The sequence below is a fragment of the Crinia signifera genome, chromosome 9 (assembly GCF_055691185.1).
Source record: "Crinia signifera chromosome 9, ASM5569118v1, whole genome shotgun sequence".
In the NCBI taxonomy this organism is placed as follows: Eukaryota; Metazoa; Chordata; class Amphibia; order Anura; family Myobatrachidae; genus Crinia; species Crinia signifera.
In genome coordinates, this window is record NC_139225.1 from 98,965,642 (window position 1) to 98,986,032 (window position 20,391).

A 20,391-nucleotide genomic window follows, 5' to 3' on the forward strand; every position below is an offset into this window, starting at 1 on the left:
ACACCCTTGCTGCCCAGCTGGGCACTTCAAAATCTCAACCAGGGACAGCTCCTGCAGCTGCTGTAATCAGCAAAGACCTGATAGCAAGACACAAAGGGGATTCTTTTGTGCCAGCCTAGAACTAAGGTAAAACATTTCCATTGGAGCACAGCAGCCAACCAGCTATTTTTTTTCTCTGCTTAGTGCAAGTGAAATAAGTGTTTGAACAGCTACTATAGTTTAGTGTAAGGCTAATAAAATAAGCTGTAATATGTGAGGTCAAGGTGCCCATACACGTTACAATTATTGTGTACAATATCGCATCTCGGTTTTGCGATAAGATGAGATCTAGTACAAAAAGTCTGTGCAGCACGTACTTTTTGTACTAGATCTCATCGCAAAACCAATCTAATTCTCTCTGCACATGTTACATCTGCCCCCCCTGCAGTGCACATGGTTTTGTCCATCTAAGAAGGATTTTGACAGAGAGTGAACTAGAATAAGGCCCTATGTTACTATCCTAATCCATCTGATATGTATTCGTGCATGTGATTCTGGTTGCCAGCAACCAGCATTTCCTTACACCGATTTCTGTTGTGCTTCATCTGCGGCTTTGCCATTAAATATGCAACCTAACAAAAAATACTGTAGGCTACACTTTTGAGTGCCTCAGTGGCACTCGCACCATTTGGTATACGGCCAATAGTAATTGAGATGTATCAAGCTTCAAAATGTGATAAAGTGGAAAGTGATAAACAACCCACCAAGCAGCTCCTACCTGTCATTTTTTAAAATGAGTCTGTAAAATAGCAGGAGCTGATTGGCTGGCTGTTTATCACTCTCCATTTGATCACTTTTTGATACATCTGGCCCTAAGTGAGAACACATCTGTCTATGCATTGAAGTGAAGAACCAGGCCTCCCATGCAAATTACACTGGAATGGAGCAGTAAATGTGGGATGTAAAGTTGATCTCCAAGCGCTGTAAGAGTTAGGAAAATGTTGTAAAAATATGTATTCTCCGATTACATCTTTTTTACTACAAGTTGCTAACAAATTAAATCCCCATCTCTTACAAAAAACTAAATATAGGACTCTATTACACATAATAAAGAAACAACTCAGTTTTCTCTGCAGATGTCAAGATCACCAGCTTTATAACTTCAACCCTATCAAGATCAGACACAAAGGGTATATTAAATTGCGAGTGAAGGGTGCACCCACACAAATCCTGAATACGCACAAAGGTCCTCCTTACCCTATAGGGTAGCAAACAGTTTTAAATTAGGCTGGGCTGCCGTTAAACTGAGGAACTTCCATATTGATAGAAAGATGTGCGGTTTTACTTTGAGCCTGAAATGTGTCACAATTTAAAATGAATAAGTCACATATGAAGGCTCCTTCACAAAATCATACAATTCGTTCACACCGTTATATTGAATAGAGCAGGGATGGGGAACCTTCAGCCTTCCAGCTGTTGTCGAACTGCACATCCCAGCATGCCCTGCTACAGTTTTGCTATTTGGTCATACTAAAACTGTTGCAGGGCATGCTGGGATGTGTAGTTCAACAAAAGCTGAAGAGATGAAGGTTCCCCATCCCTGGAGTAGAGAAACCTTATTTATTAAAAGCATCATCATAATCAAACATACAGGTACTGTGCACTGTAACAGTGACAATCTGCACTGATAAAGCTATTACCTTATTGGCCACAGCATTCACATTTGGCCTGGCGTCATAGATGGTCAGCTTAGATGTTTGGCCACTGGCTTCTTTGATAACTTCTAGATACCTTTCATCATCCTTATTTCGTTTTCCACTCATGCCCACCAATGGCTGACTACACCGTGTAATGACAGACTGATTTTCTGGATGTATCCAAGACAAAACCTACATAGACACAAGTTCTACTGTAAATACATTTTTAGTCTTCTACTCTGAGTCGCGACCTGTATGACCAGGTGTTTCTGTAGTAGCAATATATCATTGCTTGGTCGCACCGACTAAACCATGAATTGTTGGCCATAACATATTAAGATCAGAGGTCTAGGACTGTGTCCAAACTGGACATTTGGAAATGTAAGACATGCCAATGTTCTCTAAACGATCATTTGCAGCCATGTTCACTTGGGTATAATGTAACAAACTAAATAGGAGATGGCACAGAAACATAGCCTAGGTGGGCATCTATACATCACTGCATAAGTATCTTTAACGCTGAAGAATGAGACTTTTCCACACTTTTCCGTATGGTGCAGCCAACAGAGTTTAAGGGGGGTATTCAATCTTCGGGTCATGGCAGACGAGCTTGCTCGCCTGCCGTGACCCAGTCCCGTTCTCGGTCAGCCCGAGAACATGCAGGCGGGATTCAATGTCCCGCCTGCAGAGGGACAAGAAGGGGTTGTGGCCGCGAGTTGCGGCCGGGAAGTGACAAGATGCAGCTGGCTGCTCGTCACTTCCCGGCTGTTCTCGGCAGAACGAGCCCGACAGCTAGTGATGTCGGGCTCGTTCTGCCGAGATACCCTGCTCAATGCTGTCGGGGAAGACAGCATTGAATAGGGCCCGTCGAGCATCTCCCCCACGGGAGATGCTCGACGACGATTGAATATCCCTTTAAGTACTCTTGTTCATCTGCACCACTTTAAGATATCCATCTATCTATCAATAATAGTCTATGTGGGCCTATGTGGGTTGGCACTCCCATACACACATCTCATGCCGTGGTGCTCTGAAATCAATGAATGCATATATAATATTAATGTGTATGCCGTGCTGTAGGTTGTGGTGATTATACTGAACAATTACACCCATTAGACATTTAATTAAGCAAGCAGAGATTTAGACTTTATAAATCGGATTAACCAACAGTCATATGTTCACCATCAGTAGACTACATACCGGAATTCTGTTCCTGGACCTGAAGGCAGCAACTTTCCTGAGGTCATCATCAGAGGCGACATATGGGACCATCAAAAATGGAGGATAGGTGTCACAAAATTCATAATTTTTATTAATAAAGGTTAATCTCCAAATATTGTTCGGTAAACCCTTGGTAAAAGAATGAAACAAATAGAAAAAGGCCATCAGTAGGTTTTCTCTTCCGGCTCAGTGTACTTTGCCAATGTAACCACATGGTGGCGATCACATCTTACAATACCAAGGTCATCTGAATTGAGGATTCAATAAACAATGTGAAGTGAAAGGACACAGGAGATAAAAAAAATAAAGACATTTTACACAATGATCTTCAGCAGCATCTGTGGGCAGGCCAGTGGTGTGATGCAGGCTTGGGAGGTGCATCAGAGCCCTAAGTGGAAATGTACAGACAGTAAATGGGTGTAATCACTGTAATGCCTTAACTAGTGAGAATGTTAGGAGGGCGGAGTAGCCAGCGAGCTGCCAGCTGTTGTGCTAACAGGCTGTCTGGAGCTGGGCAGGAAGCCGGAAGCCTTGCTCATACCACATGGAACTTCTGACAAGGAAATAATGTGAACCACTCATTACTTTATAGACTGAAGTGGATGTAGATGAATATACTCAAAGATTGTGACATCAGCATGGCAAAGGATTTATCATTGGGCATGCACTGCTCATATCAAACCTTTGCAGCAATGCAGTATGAATACACATCTGTATGTTTAGAGACGGTTGTGCCTTTCAGACCCTCTCATCGGGTATGGGTCATAGGGTCGACAGAACTAAGGTCGACATGCCTCAAGGTCAACAGGTCATTAGGCCGACACATGCATTAGGTCAACATGGGCTAGGACGACAGTCAAAAAGTCAACATGGGGTTTTTCACTTTATCGTGAATGTCAACATATTCAACATGGACACTAAGAAAAAGTGAACTACGTCCCCTTGCATGGCTCACCATGCTTCAGGCACACGAGAAACCCCTTTTCGACCTTTTGACCGTCGACCTTTGCAGGTCGACCTTCAGGTGTGTCGACCTTCCCTTGTAGACCCAATGTGTGTCATGCCAGGTTCCATGAGACTGCTGACATCAGGCAATTTTTTTTTCAGAAAATGCTTAGCCTTAGTCACAAAGCAATGGATCTAGGACATCCTGTACCAGGAGACTGTGCTGATTCATTTGATGCGTGACACTTGTATATTGTGTGATTGAGTGTCTGCATTTGTATATAAAGTGCTACAACGTGTCAAACTCCGCTTATTTTCAATACAAATTCTGTTGTGCTCAATATACAGACTCCATACAGGTCCATACACACTGGGACAGTTTTTGCCCAGCGTGTATGGTGAGAGATGATTGGGGAAATCGCTGGGCTGAGATTCGCTCAGTGCATACACACTGAGCGTTTTTCGCCCGTTTTGGTGATTTTCCCGGAGGTGGATGCCTTTCCATAGAAGGACACCATGAAAAGCCGCCGACTCCGCATCTCATCTGCTGGTGCTGGTAATACCAGCAGATGAGTGGCTGGACCAGCGATGGCGAGGGCGCGCGCATCAGTGCTCACCGCATCACTGGAAGCAGCTCAGATGAGTAAACTGAGCCCCTTTCAGCTCAAAGACACCCAGTGTGTATGGGCCTTTAGTCATACACTAAATGTATGTGATATCTAGGTCGACATGCACAAGGTCTACATTGACAAAAGGTCAACACATTAAAAGGTGGACATGAGTTTTTCACTTTTTTTGTGTCATTGTTGACCCCACAGCCAAAGTGTCCCCAATGAAGGTACCGCTTTGTTCATCATAGTCCTCTACCTCAGCACACTACAATTCCCAGCCCGAGTCAACACGGATGGTAAGTTTGAAGAAATACAAAAAGATGAAAAAAAAATCCCTAAAAAAAACACCTTTTCCATTTGAACCTTTTTGTTTATGTTGACCTTGTGAATGTTGACCTATACACATTTTTCATTCCTTCCGACAGGAACTCAACAGTTGCTATTCAAAGTACCGACTGTCAAGTGTTGGAAACTCCGCAAATCGGCAAAAATGGCCGCAGATTGTCAAAAAAATTGATTTAAAGTCAGATCTGTTTTGTTGGAATCTGTCTTCAATGCTGTCGGTAATGGCAGCATTGAATTAGGACACTATTTCCCCCGGCAGAAATAGCGGCCGGGATTGAATACCGCCCATTGTCTGTCTGCCAACCGGATAGCACACAATATACAAGTGTTGCATTATCAATCTAATCAACACCTTCCCTCGCTGTGTCCTAGATGCATCTTGTTGAGACAATTATGCATTTTTGGCAAAATTAAGAAGATGCCCAACACTTGTGGAGCGACAGAGGACCATCTCACGCTGCGTGGGGTATTGAGGTTAGAGCAGGGCTGGGCAACACCGGCCCTCCAGATGTTGATGAACTACACATCCCAGCATGCCTTGCATCAGTTTCAGCATGGCCACATAGCAAAACTAATGCAAAGCATCCTGGGATGTGTAGTTCATTAACATCTGGAGGGCCGGTGTTGCCCAGCCCTGGGTTAGATGTATAAGGGTCTATCATCTATACCTATCCATCCATCTATCTAGAACAGGGGTGTCAAACTCAAATTCATCGGGGGCCGCATCAGCAGTTTTGTTACCCTCAAAGGGCCGGTTGTATCTGTAGGACTGTGTGTCCACTCTTTATTATCATAAATTATTGTCACTGCATTTGATTATTGTATACTCAGCAGTAGCATTTCCCTCCTGCTATTGCTGTGAACTGCAGTGCATTAGGGCTCACGCTGCCTGCACAGGGGGGCAGCATTCAGTCTTAGGGCATATGTCCTGCTTATTATCATGGGACACAGCAATTAATGATGGGCTGCAATGTGCCAGTGCGCACACACACATAGGCAGAGAGTTTGACACTTACCCGCTCTGATGCGTCCACTCCAGTCTGAGCTGCTCCACCACCAAGGACACAGCTGCGCTCTCACACAGGCGCATTTCCCCCTCCCTCCTGTGAGTAGCACTCCTCGCACTATCTATCCAGGAGTGGGGGGCAGCGTGCTCCCGGTCACTGTGCAGTGCACACTCAGCAGTAAGTGACCTGGAGCGCACAGCAGCAGCAGCACCATTCACCACGACGGACCGGCTCTTTCCTCTCTCTGGCTCCTATACAGCAGGTGGGAGCGGAGGAGGGGTTGACGACCGGCGGCACTGCGCTAGAGGGCAGACGTTCTCTCGCTTGTAGGCTGCCGCGCATGCGCTGAAGAGGCGGCTTTCTTGTTTAAAAAAAATAAAAATAAAAAAAATAAAATCAAGACTAAAAGGTGAAGGCTGGCGGCGGCGGCTGCGCGGGCCACATGAAGAGGTCTGGCGGGCCGGATTTGGCCCGTGGGCCTTGTGTTTGACACCCCTGATCTAGAATATATGGTCTATCTCCATTTCTTTATACTAACACCTGTAGCTGTCCAGCTACACCTGCCACAGGCTGCCAAACCCTACAGTAGCCTGTGTGTAATAGGTGAGACATGAAATTTGAACGAATTCCTAAACAGAAACCGTAATGGTATTGTACAACACGGCAGCGATGACCTAATAAATCATACTTACATTTTTTGTGATTGAAACATAACTGTTTGGACAATTTTAAATGGAGCACAAGGGCTTTTTTATACAGGCATTGAGACCAAGTACATGACGGAAAAAAATGAAGAGAAGTAATAGAACAGGAGGACGTGCCCTAGTACTGGAGGGAGGTAGGTTCAGAGGAAATGAAAGGGTAGTTGATAGGAGGAATAGTAAGCTTCAAGCACCACAGATGGGAGGTAAAAGATTTAAACATGTCTGGGATGGGTATATGTATCTTTAAGGCCCCCACACACTGGAACGATTTTTTGGGCGATTTTCGATCGATAAAAATAAAAAAAAATAAAAAAAACGGCCGATTTTGCGATTATTGGTAAAAAAAAAAAAAAACGGCCGATTTTTGTTTATTACCGGTAAAAATCGGCCAACAAAAACGGTTCTAGTGTGTGTGGGAATTTAGAGAGACCTCAGGAACAAATAGAATGCTGAAAGGATAGATGAAAAAAGTGCACAATAGATAGACCAAGAGGTTCTTATCTGTGGCCAAATTCTGTGGCCAAATTCTCTGTTTCTAAGTATATAGAACTTAGTTAAAAAAAAAAATAGAATAAACAAAGTTAAAAAGGTAGAATATGGATCACTAAGCCATATTTCATTATGCGAGTTCATTTTACATGCATGAATACTGAATGCAGAGGGTAACGTTTTTGAGAAAGTTCACATACCTGTCTTTGAAATTCAGTCAGGGGATCATACACTTCCCATCCATTGGTAGAGAATCTTTCTTCATTTACAAATGCAAAAAATTGCTGGAACAGAAGCCCAAAATCAAACAATTACATAAACCATCATTACACACGGACATGTCTGTGCATCAGACTAGAAGGAGTTAACAAGTGGTTCTCACAGAAACAAATATACAATTACAGTGCAGCAAAACCGCTTCCTTTATGGCTGGTCAAGCAAGTTTCAGCCTCTAGCGTGCCCATATCGGTGGTCAGACTGGATTAGAGACAACTTTGAACATACTTGAAATCAATCTATTTCTTGCTGTAAAATAAAATATATTTATAAAAACAAACTCATTGCTTGGCTGAGCAACCCGATAACTTATTTTACACATTGAGACATGCTAGTGTAGTTGAAGACAGAGCCCAAGGACAGACAGCTGACCACATTTCCAAGCGTGAACAAAATGATCCAAACAAAACGTACTATTGGCTCATGCTAAGTTTTGGGGCCACATGCTGCAATATTAAGCCAACTGGCTAATACTGTCAAGTATGACCAGCTTTAGAGACTGTACTGAGAACTTGATTCTACAGTTGAATTTCATTCAAATTCCATTTTCAGTGAAGGTCAGCAAGAGATGATAAAATACAACATATACTTCTTCAGCAGCAATATCCTGATAACAGATTTTTTTCCGGAGATGTTCAGACAGACTGCTAATGAGCTTGAGTGGGAATTTAATGGGGGGAGGAACATGGACATCTTAACATAACTAGGATTTAAACAGCTCCCCACCAAGAAGTCACAAACTGTGCATTTCTATGGTTCTATTAAAAAGGTTTAACAGACATCCTAAAGATTCTATAAAATAAACAGAACAAAATGTTGCATGTAAGAAATATTCCTTCTAGAAAGATCCGCTGTTCTTTTAGCCTTTAGTTTGGGCTATTTTGCTTCAGTACAGGATCCTTTTGTAAGCAGTGATGTGAATTCCAGGTAACTACTGTACTTCCTGTGGTATTGTGTACTATCCCGACTGTCAAAACGCTCGACGGCCACCCGCTATTTTCCCTCGTGGGGGTCCACGACCCCCATAGAGGGAGAATAGAATAGGTGACTTGCACAGCGAGTTATCGTGCCCGCAAGGGGATTTTTTGCGCTCGCCATGCTGTCTGACTCCAGGCAGTCGGGATCCCGACGTCAGGATAATGACTGTCGGGATCCCGTACCACACACCTGGGCACACCTGCTTTCTTTAAAACAGACCAAAGAATAAGGCAGGTTTCTAGCCCTGAACACTGGCTTCCTGTCTGTTAAATTGTGAGGGGGTTATGCTTTTGTCGTCACTATTCCCATTTACAGGTATGCAGTGGTTCGATATTCGCTCGAGTTGCAAATTCTCTGATTAGCATTGAGATTCAGGGCCACAGATCTAATATGCCCTTGCAAATGATAGGTTGTCTGCGGGAGTCAAGACTAGTGTTTATGAGGCAAGAAAAGGCATTACAGTACCATTACTGCAGTCGGAGATTGTCAGGCAACGTCTAGCATTTCATCACTACAATCTGGGCACTCTGGGCCTTACTCTAGTTCACTCTGACAAAATCCTTTAGATGGACAAAACCATGTGCACTGCAGGTGGGGCAGATGTTACTTGTGCAGAGAGAATTAGATTTGGGTGGGGTTTTACTTCAAAGGGAGATCTATATTGCAGTGTAAAAATAAAGCAGCCAGTATTTTACCTGCACAGAAACAAAATAAATCACCAAAATCTAATTCTCTCTGCACATTTCACATCTGCCCCCCTGCAGTGCACATGGTTTTGTCCATCTAAGAAGAATTGTCAGAAAGAGAGAACTAGAACAAGGCCCTCTTGTGACCATGGTCTTTTGCCATTGCTAGAGAATCTAACATTTTCTTTAACGCAAAAAAAATAAAAAAATAAATGCCCTCTAAAAAATGCACATTAAATCATGCAGAATATATAAATAATGTAGGCCTCGTTTTGCAAGCATAATATTTTTAACCACCCCGGATTTTCTTTAATAGATATGGGAAAACATTGATTAAAAGCAAGAGGAAGTATACTCACAGATTTGTTAAAACAGAGCCAGTGCATAGAGTTAAACCATAACACATATTTCACCGGTCCTATCAATAGCACGGGTTTACAGAACAGAGGAGCAGCAAGGATGGAATACAAAAGAAAGCATTGAGTGAACACCTGCAAACAGCTCTGATCCTTGCTTACAAAGGATTTTCTGTTCCTAACCGCCTGGCTTCATCTGCTGCGAGTGCTATAAATCACTAACCTTCTATTCACTGTAATGCCTGCTGCTTTCACTGCACAAACACTTAAACAAAACAGTTATCCTTTCTCCACAGCCCCTACTTCTCCAGACGATTGGGTCTAGTCAACAAAATCTGTGGACTCAGTATGCCAAGGGAAAGCGCCCTTTCCCCTCGATTACTTGATACACTTAACAGCGGACGCTACAATAGGTGTCACAGATTATAAATACGAGACCGCTTGTACAAATAAGTGCTATTTTCATAAACACCCAGCTCCGGTGTGCAGAGAAATGATGTTCGTGTCCAAGCAGGGGCTCCTGTTAGGAGGAAGAATCGAGTCTTGTAATCAAAGTGTGAGAACAGAGATAATGTGCACAGAAAGCAATCTGAACAATGTGTCCACTGCTGTGCTCTGAATGACAGATTTGCTGTGATCAGTTTCCTTTTCCAACATGGCAATTTCTATACAAAAGCAACATCTCCTCAACTTATGCCCGCCTAGTAATTTCTTACTGCTCTATCACTTAACACATTTAAATTAAGGTTAAGTCACAAAAGTGAGACTATAAACAGCCAGAGAAATACTGTAAACGGAAAATAACCACAAACAAAAAGGTTAGATGTAGGAGCAACACAAATTGCCCCGCTAGTTTTACTGTTATCCGCAACATGACTACTCCCTACCTTACTAGAAGTCTCAATATCAAAAGGGGTACCAAAGTCGGTAATAAAGGGAGCACAAGTGCTCAATATTACATAGAATCAGATGTAAAATGAGGCTAAAGAAGCACATCATACTATCAATGCCATCATCATCTGTTTTCAGTTCTGCTTTCCTCCCTCATTGTTATTTAGTAAAAAAAAAATGCTTTGGACAAAAGGAGTACACAGAGCTGTAAGAAATGGATACGGATTAAGATCTTCGTTAAATCTGGTGGCATCTGTCCTTTTTTCAGTGTCAGACAACACTACAATAACCAAACCACTGATTGTCTATGGCATAGGTACCTGAACAAGGCTAAATAAAACAAACAATGTGCTAAAGAGCTAAAACGCTGTGCAATGATCTTCTAGAGAATCAGCTGGCATGCACACCTTATTAAATAGAAAACCGATCCAAAAACACATCAGGTTTTACATTCTGTATAGCGCCAATTCTGCCCAGAGGAGACTCATCTGTTTAACAGTGCAAAAAAAATAAATAATTTAAACACCAAATATCTTTTTTCATGGGGAACTATACAAACTGCAGATTCACAATAATCTGCCACATGAAAAGTTATACGATGATTAAGTGTAAACCACAGGATTATGTAAACTCATTACTTAAAAATATAAGGCATTCTAAAAACATAAACGACTCCAGCCAAATACGTCAGATGGTTTTACAAATGAGGAGAGGTGATGAAACAGAGAGTGACCATGTGCAGAGTAAAAGGGCTAATCACACGGTGCGAGTCGCATGGCAATTTTGACTAGACCAGGCATGTCCAACCTGCGGCACTCCAGCTGTTGTGAAACTACACATCCCAGCATGCCTTGCAATAGTTTTAGCATTACCTAATAGCAATACTATGGCAAGGCATGCTGGGATGTGTAGTTTCACAACATCTGGAGGGCCGCAGGTTGGACATGCCTGCACTAGACAGTCAAAATTGCCTAGCTAACTAGCCAGAATCGCACCATGTGTACAGTGCTTTTCATTACCTGTCCCTACCTCTATGGGTCCGTTAGCTGCATGGGTAACTTTGGGAGATGGCAGCGTGTTGAAACCATGTTTCATGCACTTACCATCTTGAAAAAGTGCATTTTCACAAGAAACGCATCAAAGCTACAGCCTGTGGATCCCGCACCCACCCTCTACCATCCTGCACTGAAGCCGGGACCGCCGGCGTTGAGACAAGTGGCATGACATCAGTGGGCACCTGCAAGATGCCGGAGCTTACTGGGCAGTGTGAAAGGAGATGTGGCTTTAACACTCTGCCATCTCCCGAAGTTAACCAAGCAGCTAACGGACCCATAGAGGTAGGGACAGTCTTAAAATCATCCACGGACTACAAAAAAACTCTTCAAGGAAGATTTGTAAACATTGTTTATTTTTTCATATTTTTTTTATTACAGGTGCATTTCTTTTATTTTCTTTGAATTTTTTTTTCTCTGCATTGTCGTCTTTTAGGTTTCTCTAGCTTTTTCACTGCTTTATATATTTATTATTTTTAATTGCCACAAACTGACTCTTATCGCTCATCAAAAATTAATCTTACAGTTTCAAGCTGTATTACATTGCCTTGAAACCCCAATCGCACTGCAGGCTAGACCTAGGTTAGTGGCGGGTCTTTCCTCTGACAGGACTTTGAGGATTCTCCAAACGCTGAGAGCCGGCTCTTCATAGGCCGACCCGGCTCACCCATTTGCAACCCAGGTTCAAATCTGGCAATTACCAGGGTAGGATTCTGGAGTAACTATACCAGGGTTATTTTACAAAGACCCTTTTACACCAAAGCCACAAGCCCAGCTGGTTGCCCCAGCAATAACCCAGGTTATTGCGGTAGTGGAAAAGGAGTTTAAGTTTATTTATTTTTTTTCTGAATTAAAACATAATAGGGTACGTTAATATAGAATTGTAACATGTAATAAATATTTACAAATTTGTTTTATACTCCTTTGGAAACCAGATTTCAGAACCCATGTACTGTATTTCCAATTCCCTACTTGCAGCTTAGCAAGAAATTCCCGTTATACAAAAGCAGTGTTTCCAATGAAGGATTGCTCTTAGACAGTCCATGTCTCAAGGTTTTGTACCATTTAAACGTTCAAATAGAAAATCAGAATTATAACAAGTAAAATTAGATTGTTGTTAAGTGATGGATTTTTACAAACTAGTATATATGACTACAGCACTTAGCAAGGGAGGAAGGAAACCCTCTAAACCGCTTCCTGTCGTCCCTTTATTTATATAACTGACAGCTCACGATAAAGATTTGTAGAAGCAGCAGAATGCTGATGAAGCTTTAATAAGAGTTATGTTGATAACATAATGACACTCAAGAATACAAAATCTACTGGGGCAGATATTGGCCACAGAATGATTCTGGAGACTGTTCTCCAGGGTAAACTGTGCAAAACTACTAAATTACAGGGCAATCAGCATTGAGAGTGCAATAAACATAACTGTCCACTGGCGTTACTAGTATCCTCAACATGACTGCCCTATACCACACTGGAAGTCTCAATACCAAAAGTGACAGCACTATCAGATCAACCATTGTCTCATTGATCCGTAAAGGAAGCACAATGGTTTAGAGTTCAATAGAATCCACTGATGCACAGCACCATCTGTAGATTTATTTCATAGGTTTAGGACATACAATCCTACTTCTCGGTTTCCTCGAGGTTACTAGCAAAGGCTTTACTGACAGTGCACAGGTACATCAAATCATCTGCGTGAACACTGGTCGTGTGAGTAACCGCCAGGTTGTCTAATTCACGCTTCCGATGGCCACTGAAGCTGCAGTCACAGCCACTGGTGGAGAATGGGGTTGACACTCCCTTGTTTTCTGCAATGCTGGCTGGCGCATATCAATCTGCACAGATCTGCAGTTACATAGTACAGGTCAACAAATATCAACATCAGATCAACAATGTAAAAAAAGCACTGCATTTGTGTAGATCTCTGAATTAGGACCATAGTGCATTATCATTCTGGAGATCGCCAGTAGCCATAGGGGACACATTTAGTTAGTAACAATAGTCCATAGGCTCCAACTTCTAAGCAATGGTCAACAGAGATTGAGACCTAATGTGTGCCCCATAATGATGACACCAGCCTGAACTACGGACACAATACAGAATGGATCCAAGGATTCATGTTGTCAACTCTAACCCAATGATGGCTAACCTTGACACTCCAGCCGTTGTTGAACTACACATCACAGAATGTTCTGCTACAGTTTTACTATTTCGCCATGCTAAAACTGATGCCGGGTATGCTGGGATGTGTAGTTCAACAACAGCTGGAGTGTCAATATTAGCCATCCCTGCTCTAACCCTTACATCTGCATGTAGCAGAAAAAAATGATACCAAATGTCATTTTTCCTGTCCAGCTCTTGAGATACAGCGTTCAGTAAAGCCTCAGTTGGAGTTTCTTAGCGTACTGGCATAGAACTCCATAAGTTTTCTACTTCCGTAGCCCATCTGCTGGAAGGGTTGATATGCTTTGAGCTCAGAGATTCATTTCTACCTAACACTGTTCATGATTATGTCAGTTTCTTGAAGGTCTTCTCTAGCTTCTCGTGAACCGCGTGTTTTCACCCAGAGAGCTGCTGCTCGTTGAATGTTACACGCACTACTCTAAGTTATAGAGAATGCAAAGTGTGCATCTCCCAGGACATCTGTATGGAGACAGGCATGTATTGGTCTCTAAGTGCATTGCTGGATGGGTGCCCCATCTAACTCTGCCCGTAAGCAGATGCTAACTAGTGCCACTTGACTAGTCTCAGTGTTACTTCATAGAGTAACAGCATGGAAACGAAGTTGAAAAATGCAGTTGATCAGGACTAAGACCTGGGGAATAGTGTTGGTAAATTGCATGCCCCACAATGCAGTCAGTTGAACAGGCCACTTAAACCAAGAAAGAATTAAACTCCCCTTTAGTTTACTGACCAATGACAAGTTTTTCAAAACACTATACAGGAGTGCTGCAAAGCCAGACATAGGCACAAGTAACTATTGTTATATTCCTCACCTAAGCAAATAATATCAGTGGAAGTGTATAATACACATTTTATTGTGGCCTCACCCTGACAGAGAGTGGAGGATCTGCCCACCTGGCCACAGATCGGTACATGATCTTCCCACTCAGAGGTGAGGCCAAACCACTTCCAATGTCACTGGGACTTGTTAATGCGGTCATGGCAAACTCAAGCCTATAGTGGTCCTTGTCAAACCATTAATAATACTACAATGAACCTAGAGATTCTGATTACATTACTATTCAGTATTGCAGACATTTTGAGGATATCTACAGGCCCATACACACTCGGAGATTTTCAGCTGAAAGCTGCTCAAACTTGGTGTTTTGAGCAGCTTTCAGCTCAAAGCCGCCGAGTGTGTACGGCTCGGCAATTAGCGGTGATGCGCGCTCCTTCGTCATCGCTGGGAAAGCCGTTCATCTGCTTGTATTACCAGCAAATGAGTGGCTTTGTAGATGGCTTTCCTGAATGCTACGCTACGCAGGGGGAAAGCTGCTCAGTGTGTTTACATGATGACAGCGATCATCGCTGGCCATACACTCTGGACAAAATCGCGCAGTGTGTATGTGCCTCACCCAACCCAATATCGCTGCTGGCATGGACAGCTTAGGTACAGCTCTACTGTATTTCTCTTTGCTTTTGGAGAATGATGTACAAACAAAACACAACCAAGATTACATTATTTTTCACCTAGCAATGCCAAGACTAGAAATGTTAGAACTCCAAATGTATTCAATGAAATGTCTTAAACACTTAGGATAGTCTTTTCATTTATCAGTTTTTCCCTACAAACGGTTAGCTACCAAGGACAGCGGAGTATAGATCAGCCCAGACGGTTTGCTTACAATCTTACTTTCCAACTATGCTCAAGAACATTTCCAGAAAAGTGAACTGTGAAAATAGCAGTCAGGTTATAATGGAAGAGTTGGCGGAATAGAAGCAGAAAAACCATTTGTCATGGTCAAGTAGGAAGATGCAGGACAAGGTTATATACATCAAAATTCAGCACAGTTCATCAGAACAGACCTGCTGGAGGAGGAAGAAATGTTTATTTAGCTGGACACATAACTGATATATAGCGACGGCGGCTTCTTGGCACAAGGCAGGCAAGATATTGATGTTATAAATAGTCTATTGGAATGTCGTTCTGCAACTTGATTTTTATAGGAGGTTCACAGTAAGAGAAGCAAAACCAGGTATAACAGAAAGAAACACTGCAGAAAAACTGCTATGTAAGTACTCTATGGCAGCTGCTGAAATGGAGCAGCGGGTACAGCACATACCACATTATTTGGAAAAGAGGCTGCATGTAGGCCAATGGGAAATATTTTGTTTTTATGGCTTCAACATAGCTAGTTACCGGCTCAGACACCTTGTACTTTGTCCTCCCTTTCCTGCAGTACAGTGCACTTATGAGCACTGCCATAAAACATCATTGTATTTAGCACTTCTGTAAGCTAAAGGCAGAGCTACTGGTTCCACAAGGCAAAGTGTGTGCAGGCCCATCTGCTTACATTATTTTTCAGGCTCTTCGTGTCAAAGCATGCACACTAAAAATACATTAATGCACATGTGTGCCAGGTCTATAAGGGGTCAATGCACCTTAATAGATTTAAAAGGTATTTGTAGGTTACAAAAGCTACAGAAGAAAAATATATAAAATAAGTTAATGCTATATGTTGCATCGAATTACATTTTTGATTTACAACTGAAAGGTGAGTATTATGGGGGTGATTCAGCAGTGGTCGCATATGTGACCCTCTGCGTAAATTTACAATGTATGGGAAACTGTGCAAACGCAGGAACAGTTATAGTTGATTTTATATAGTGTGCAAACGCCTTAGTGTTGAGAGGCAGAAAAGTTTGCGTGGAGGGACATTTTGCAGCCAGCATTTTCAGAAAGCGGTGGTGTCGCCCCCGATTTCCGGGAGGGGACAGTCCAAATACTGCCCCATGAGGTGCCGCTCTTTGGCCTCGCAAGTAGGCTGCCACAGGTAGCCTGAGTAAGGTAAGACTTACTCAGGCTGCAGTCGCAGAGGGATATTGCAAACAATGGTTGTGATGTTCCTTTTAAATTGCAATCGTATCGCAGCATGATGTAATCGCAAATACAGGAAGGGGGTAGTGTGCACCTCCTGTTATTGCATTGCTTAACGATCGCTACTTACACTCACACTAGAAGATAGAGAGCACACCACTAATTAATTATTTTTTCTGTAGACATGAGACATACTGAGGGAAGGCAGTTGGGAAGAACTGGTTTAATGGGGCACCTTTTGAGCAATCTATAATTTTTATGGGGAAGGTTATTTAAACATGCACATAATATACCAATGTGATTAGAACTCTGAAATGTATAGATTTTACTGAAACGTAGAGTGCCAAGTATGTGGCATTTGTATGTTCTGCAAAGTATAGGCTGTGGATAATACAAAACAGCATTCATCAATCACCGCATAAACCCTTCAGCACTGCCAGCGAGTCCCTCCCTCCAGTCTATTCACCAATGGGTGTCCTGGCATCTCCCACGCCCATTGCCTCGCTAGCGTCAGCTGGACAAGTGCCGTCACTTCAAAAGAAGTGCGGCATATACCATCAAAAGCAGGTTGTAGATGCTGGCACCACAAAGACATCTCAAACCCATAAGTGATATTTGAGAGTGTGACAGCTCTGATTAACGGTGCAATTAACATTGGGGGGGAGGTTGTGCATATCGCACAAGCCAAATATTGACTACATTAAAAAGACACTACTCCCCATTGGAGATTAACTGGAATATAATTAAGGATTGTATACATGTCTCAAACAATGTAAGGTGGTAGTGATTAACATAATTCCTTAAGCGATATATTGTCAATTCTAATTCGTGGATACTAAAATGTAGATTACTTTTAATGTATTTGCACTCTTTCCTTTTAGCCATATTGCGAATTATTATTCTATTCTGAAAAATTAACAATATTGTGTATAACATGGACCAACACAAAGTTCTACGTTTTTTTTCCATACTAGGCTGCAGTGTGAGTAGAGTTGCACTTGCCCCTTACACAACTAGGAGTTAATCCTGTTATGTATGTTTTAAGAGTGTGCTTCCTCTATTGTACTATAGACCAATGCGTCACAAACGGTGTGCTTAGGCACTTTGAGGTGCTGCAGGTTAAGGCCCCCATACACTAGGGCTCGATTTATCACATGTAAAAAACCCGGGGAGCAGGGGGGGCGGGGGGCTACAGAGCAGGGCTGCTGGTGGGAGCAGTGGGGGCTGGGGACGCTGCGGGGGACACAGGCGGCATAGAGCCGGGCAGAGGGAGCCGGGAGCTGTCAGTGCTAGAAAAAAAAAGCCTATACAATGAATGGGCAGCCTGTGATTGGCTGAGCGCTCTCTTAGCCAATTGCTGACTGGCTGAGAGAGCGCTCAGCCAATCACAGGCCGCCCATTCATTGTATGGGCTTTTTTTTTTTATTCAGTACTGACAGCTCCCGGCTCCCCCTGCCCGGCTCTATGCTACCTGTGTCCCCCGCAGCGTCCCCAGCCCCCCTGCTCCCTCCACCGCTGCGCCGCCCCACTAGGTCCCAAGTCGGATGGTCGGACGTGCAGCAGGTCCGACCACCCGACGCAGATCCGATGCGCACGGGACCACGCATTGGATCTGAGGGGACATCAAAACTAGCCGATTTTGGTCCGATTTCGGCCAGATCCGACTGATCTGGCCGAAATCTGACCAAAATCGGCTAGTGTAGGGGGCCTTTAGTTGTCCAGACCAAATCAAAAGGAGTTCTGGTCAAAATGATAGACACTATTGGCTGCCAATCATAAAACATCAGAAGCCCCAACTGTACACATAACCGAGAGGTAACTAGCCAAGAAGGCACAATTGACGCATTTCCCCCCCCCCCCCTCCCCACATTCATACCAAAAATACATTAAAAAAATTCCTAGGGCAAGCATAGGCAACCTGTGGCTCTCCAGCTGTGTGAAATGACAAGTCCCAGCATGCCTTGCCACAGTTTTGCTATTAGGGAATGGTAAAACCATGGCAAAGCAAGCTGGGACTTGTCGTTTCACAGCAGCTGGAGAGCCACAGGTTGCCTACGTCTGTCCTATGGGTTACCTGAAAAAATGTTGATACTCTTTGGGAACCACTGCTTTCGAATGATGCAGGTAGGAATATAAAAAGGTCACAGCTACCACAGGAAAAGTGTCTCCCAAGGAATAATGTAACAAACACTGAGCTATACTAAAATTGTGATGAACACATGGGAAAGGCTTAAAATAACACTAACACTATCTGAAATACTAAATAAATAATTACCAAAATATATTTGAAAAAAATTATCTTTTTTTGGTGATAATATCCCATTTAAAAAGGAGCCACCAGCAAGAAAATGCTTCTTCAATAAACATGTAGCATTTACAATGTCGGCTTACCAGTCCGTTTGACACTGGAAACGCATGCTTTGTGATATCTTCAAATATCTGTTTTCTGCTGTGCGTTTCTTGTTTCAGAGCAAAACGCAGGTTTCTCATGTCCTACATTAGGGAATGACAAAAAAACCTCATCAGAAACCTATTAATAAAGTGTCTGTTATTATATGGATGAAGAATGAATGTGAAATTCATGACATAACCATATTGACAAGTAAAGACACTTCTTAAACACACACAGCAACAGATAAAACAGTAAATACATTCACAAGGAAGGATAAGTTGGAAACAGCAAACATGGAGAGTATCCAGACAATAGGTCTATAGATAGTTAGCTTGCGAGCAGGGCCCTCCTACCTCTATGTTGGTTTGTTACTATCCAGTTTGTTTTATCAGGGTTTCCAATTGTAAATCGCAACAGAATATGCTGCACTATATAATACACTGTAAATAAATAAATAGGTCAACGATGTCTCAGTTGACACAAGCAAAGGTCAACATGAGTATTTAAGATATTTTTATTTTGGACTTTCGCAATCCACCTGGTCTATGATTCGGTACGAAAAAGTATGCCCAGCGTCAGTTATAGGTGAAATGTGTTAAATAGAGAGCATATGATTTGGAAGGGGGTGTGTATTGTTTTGTTTAATTAAAAAGCAGTTACAGAGTAAGATGTACATTGATAGTGTGGATGGTACAGTGACGTGTGTGTGTGTGTGCAATAGTATAGTAGGGTGTTTTTGAGTCAGCGGCTCCCCACTGGCGGAGGTCACAACACAGGAAAACAGGAGGCTGGGTAGTGATATGGGTGTGTGGGCATAAGGGGGACTAAAGAGGAGGGTGGGAGACACAGTGCAGCTTCTGCAAGTGGGTGAGGGTCCAGCGTGGCAGTACAGGACGATGGCCCTGAGTCAGTGTCTCCTCCTACTGGGTGGGAGTTAGGGTGCATGAGAGCAGGAGGCTGGGCTATGAGGCATGATAGGGGTATGTGGGCAACACAGCGTCAGCGACTCCCCAGTGGTAGAAGTTATGGTTCAGGAGAGCAGGAAGCTGGGTAGTGATAGGGGTGTGTGGGCATACGGGGGACTAAAGAGGGGAGCAGGGGTTGCCGTGAATTGTGGGAAATGCGCGGGGGGTGCCGTGAAACGAGGGAGGGGGCAGAATTGCGGGAGGGGGACGGGGGTCCGCAAAGCGCAGGAGTGGGGCGTGAATCGCGCAAGGGGGGGGTTGCGAATTGCAGGAGGAGGGGGTTGCCGCGAATCGCGGGAGGGGTGTCACAGGGTGGGGTGCCGTGAATCGCGGGGGGGGGGGGGGTTGCCGCATAAGTGTGGCATTTCATCGGTGTCCATGTCGACACATGAGAATGAATATGAGAACATTCAAAAGATGAAAAATAAATCTCAAAATCTCATGTCAACCTTTTTCATTGTCGACCATAGCCATGGGGAGGGGGGTCGCGGGGGTGCCGTGAATTGCGGGGGGGGGGGGGGGGGGGGGGGGGTGTTTTTGCAGCGAATCGCAGGCGGGGGGGGCGCAGGGGGTGCCGCGAATCACGGGAGGGGGGGGGTGTCGCTCACCTGGTGCAGTGTCTTTGCTGGGCAACATGGGGAGGCAGAGGATGTCTGGCACTGTGGGCTCACTGGGCTGGTTCTCTGTCATGTGAGTCAGTCACATACCTCCCAACATGACCCTCTCCAGGAGGGACACATTGCTCTG

General features: G+C 43.5%; 1 protein-coding gene across 1 annotated transcript in view; it reads right to left on the minus strand.

The window, feature by feature from the left end:
• MTM1 (myotubularin 1) overlaps window positions 1-20,391 on the minus strand; it is a 77,894-nt gene that overhangs the window by 9,027 nt on the left and 48,476 nt on the right. The window contains exons 6-9 of the mRNA XM_083159444.1: window positions 18,679-18,780; window positions 7,199-7,282; window positions 2,877-3,026; window positions 1,680-1,868 (exon numbers count right to left, since the gene is read on the minus strand). Coding sequence (XP_083015570.1) covers window positions 1,680-1,868; window positions 2,877-3,026; window positions 7,199-7,282; window positions 18,679-18,780 — 525 coding nt within the window. The remainder of the gene's footprint in view (window positions 1-1,679; window positions 1,869-2,876; window positions 3,027-7,198; window positions 7,283-18,678; window positions 18,781-20,391) is intronic.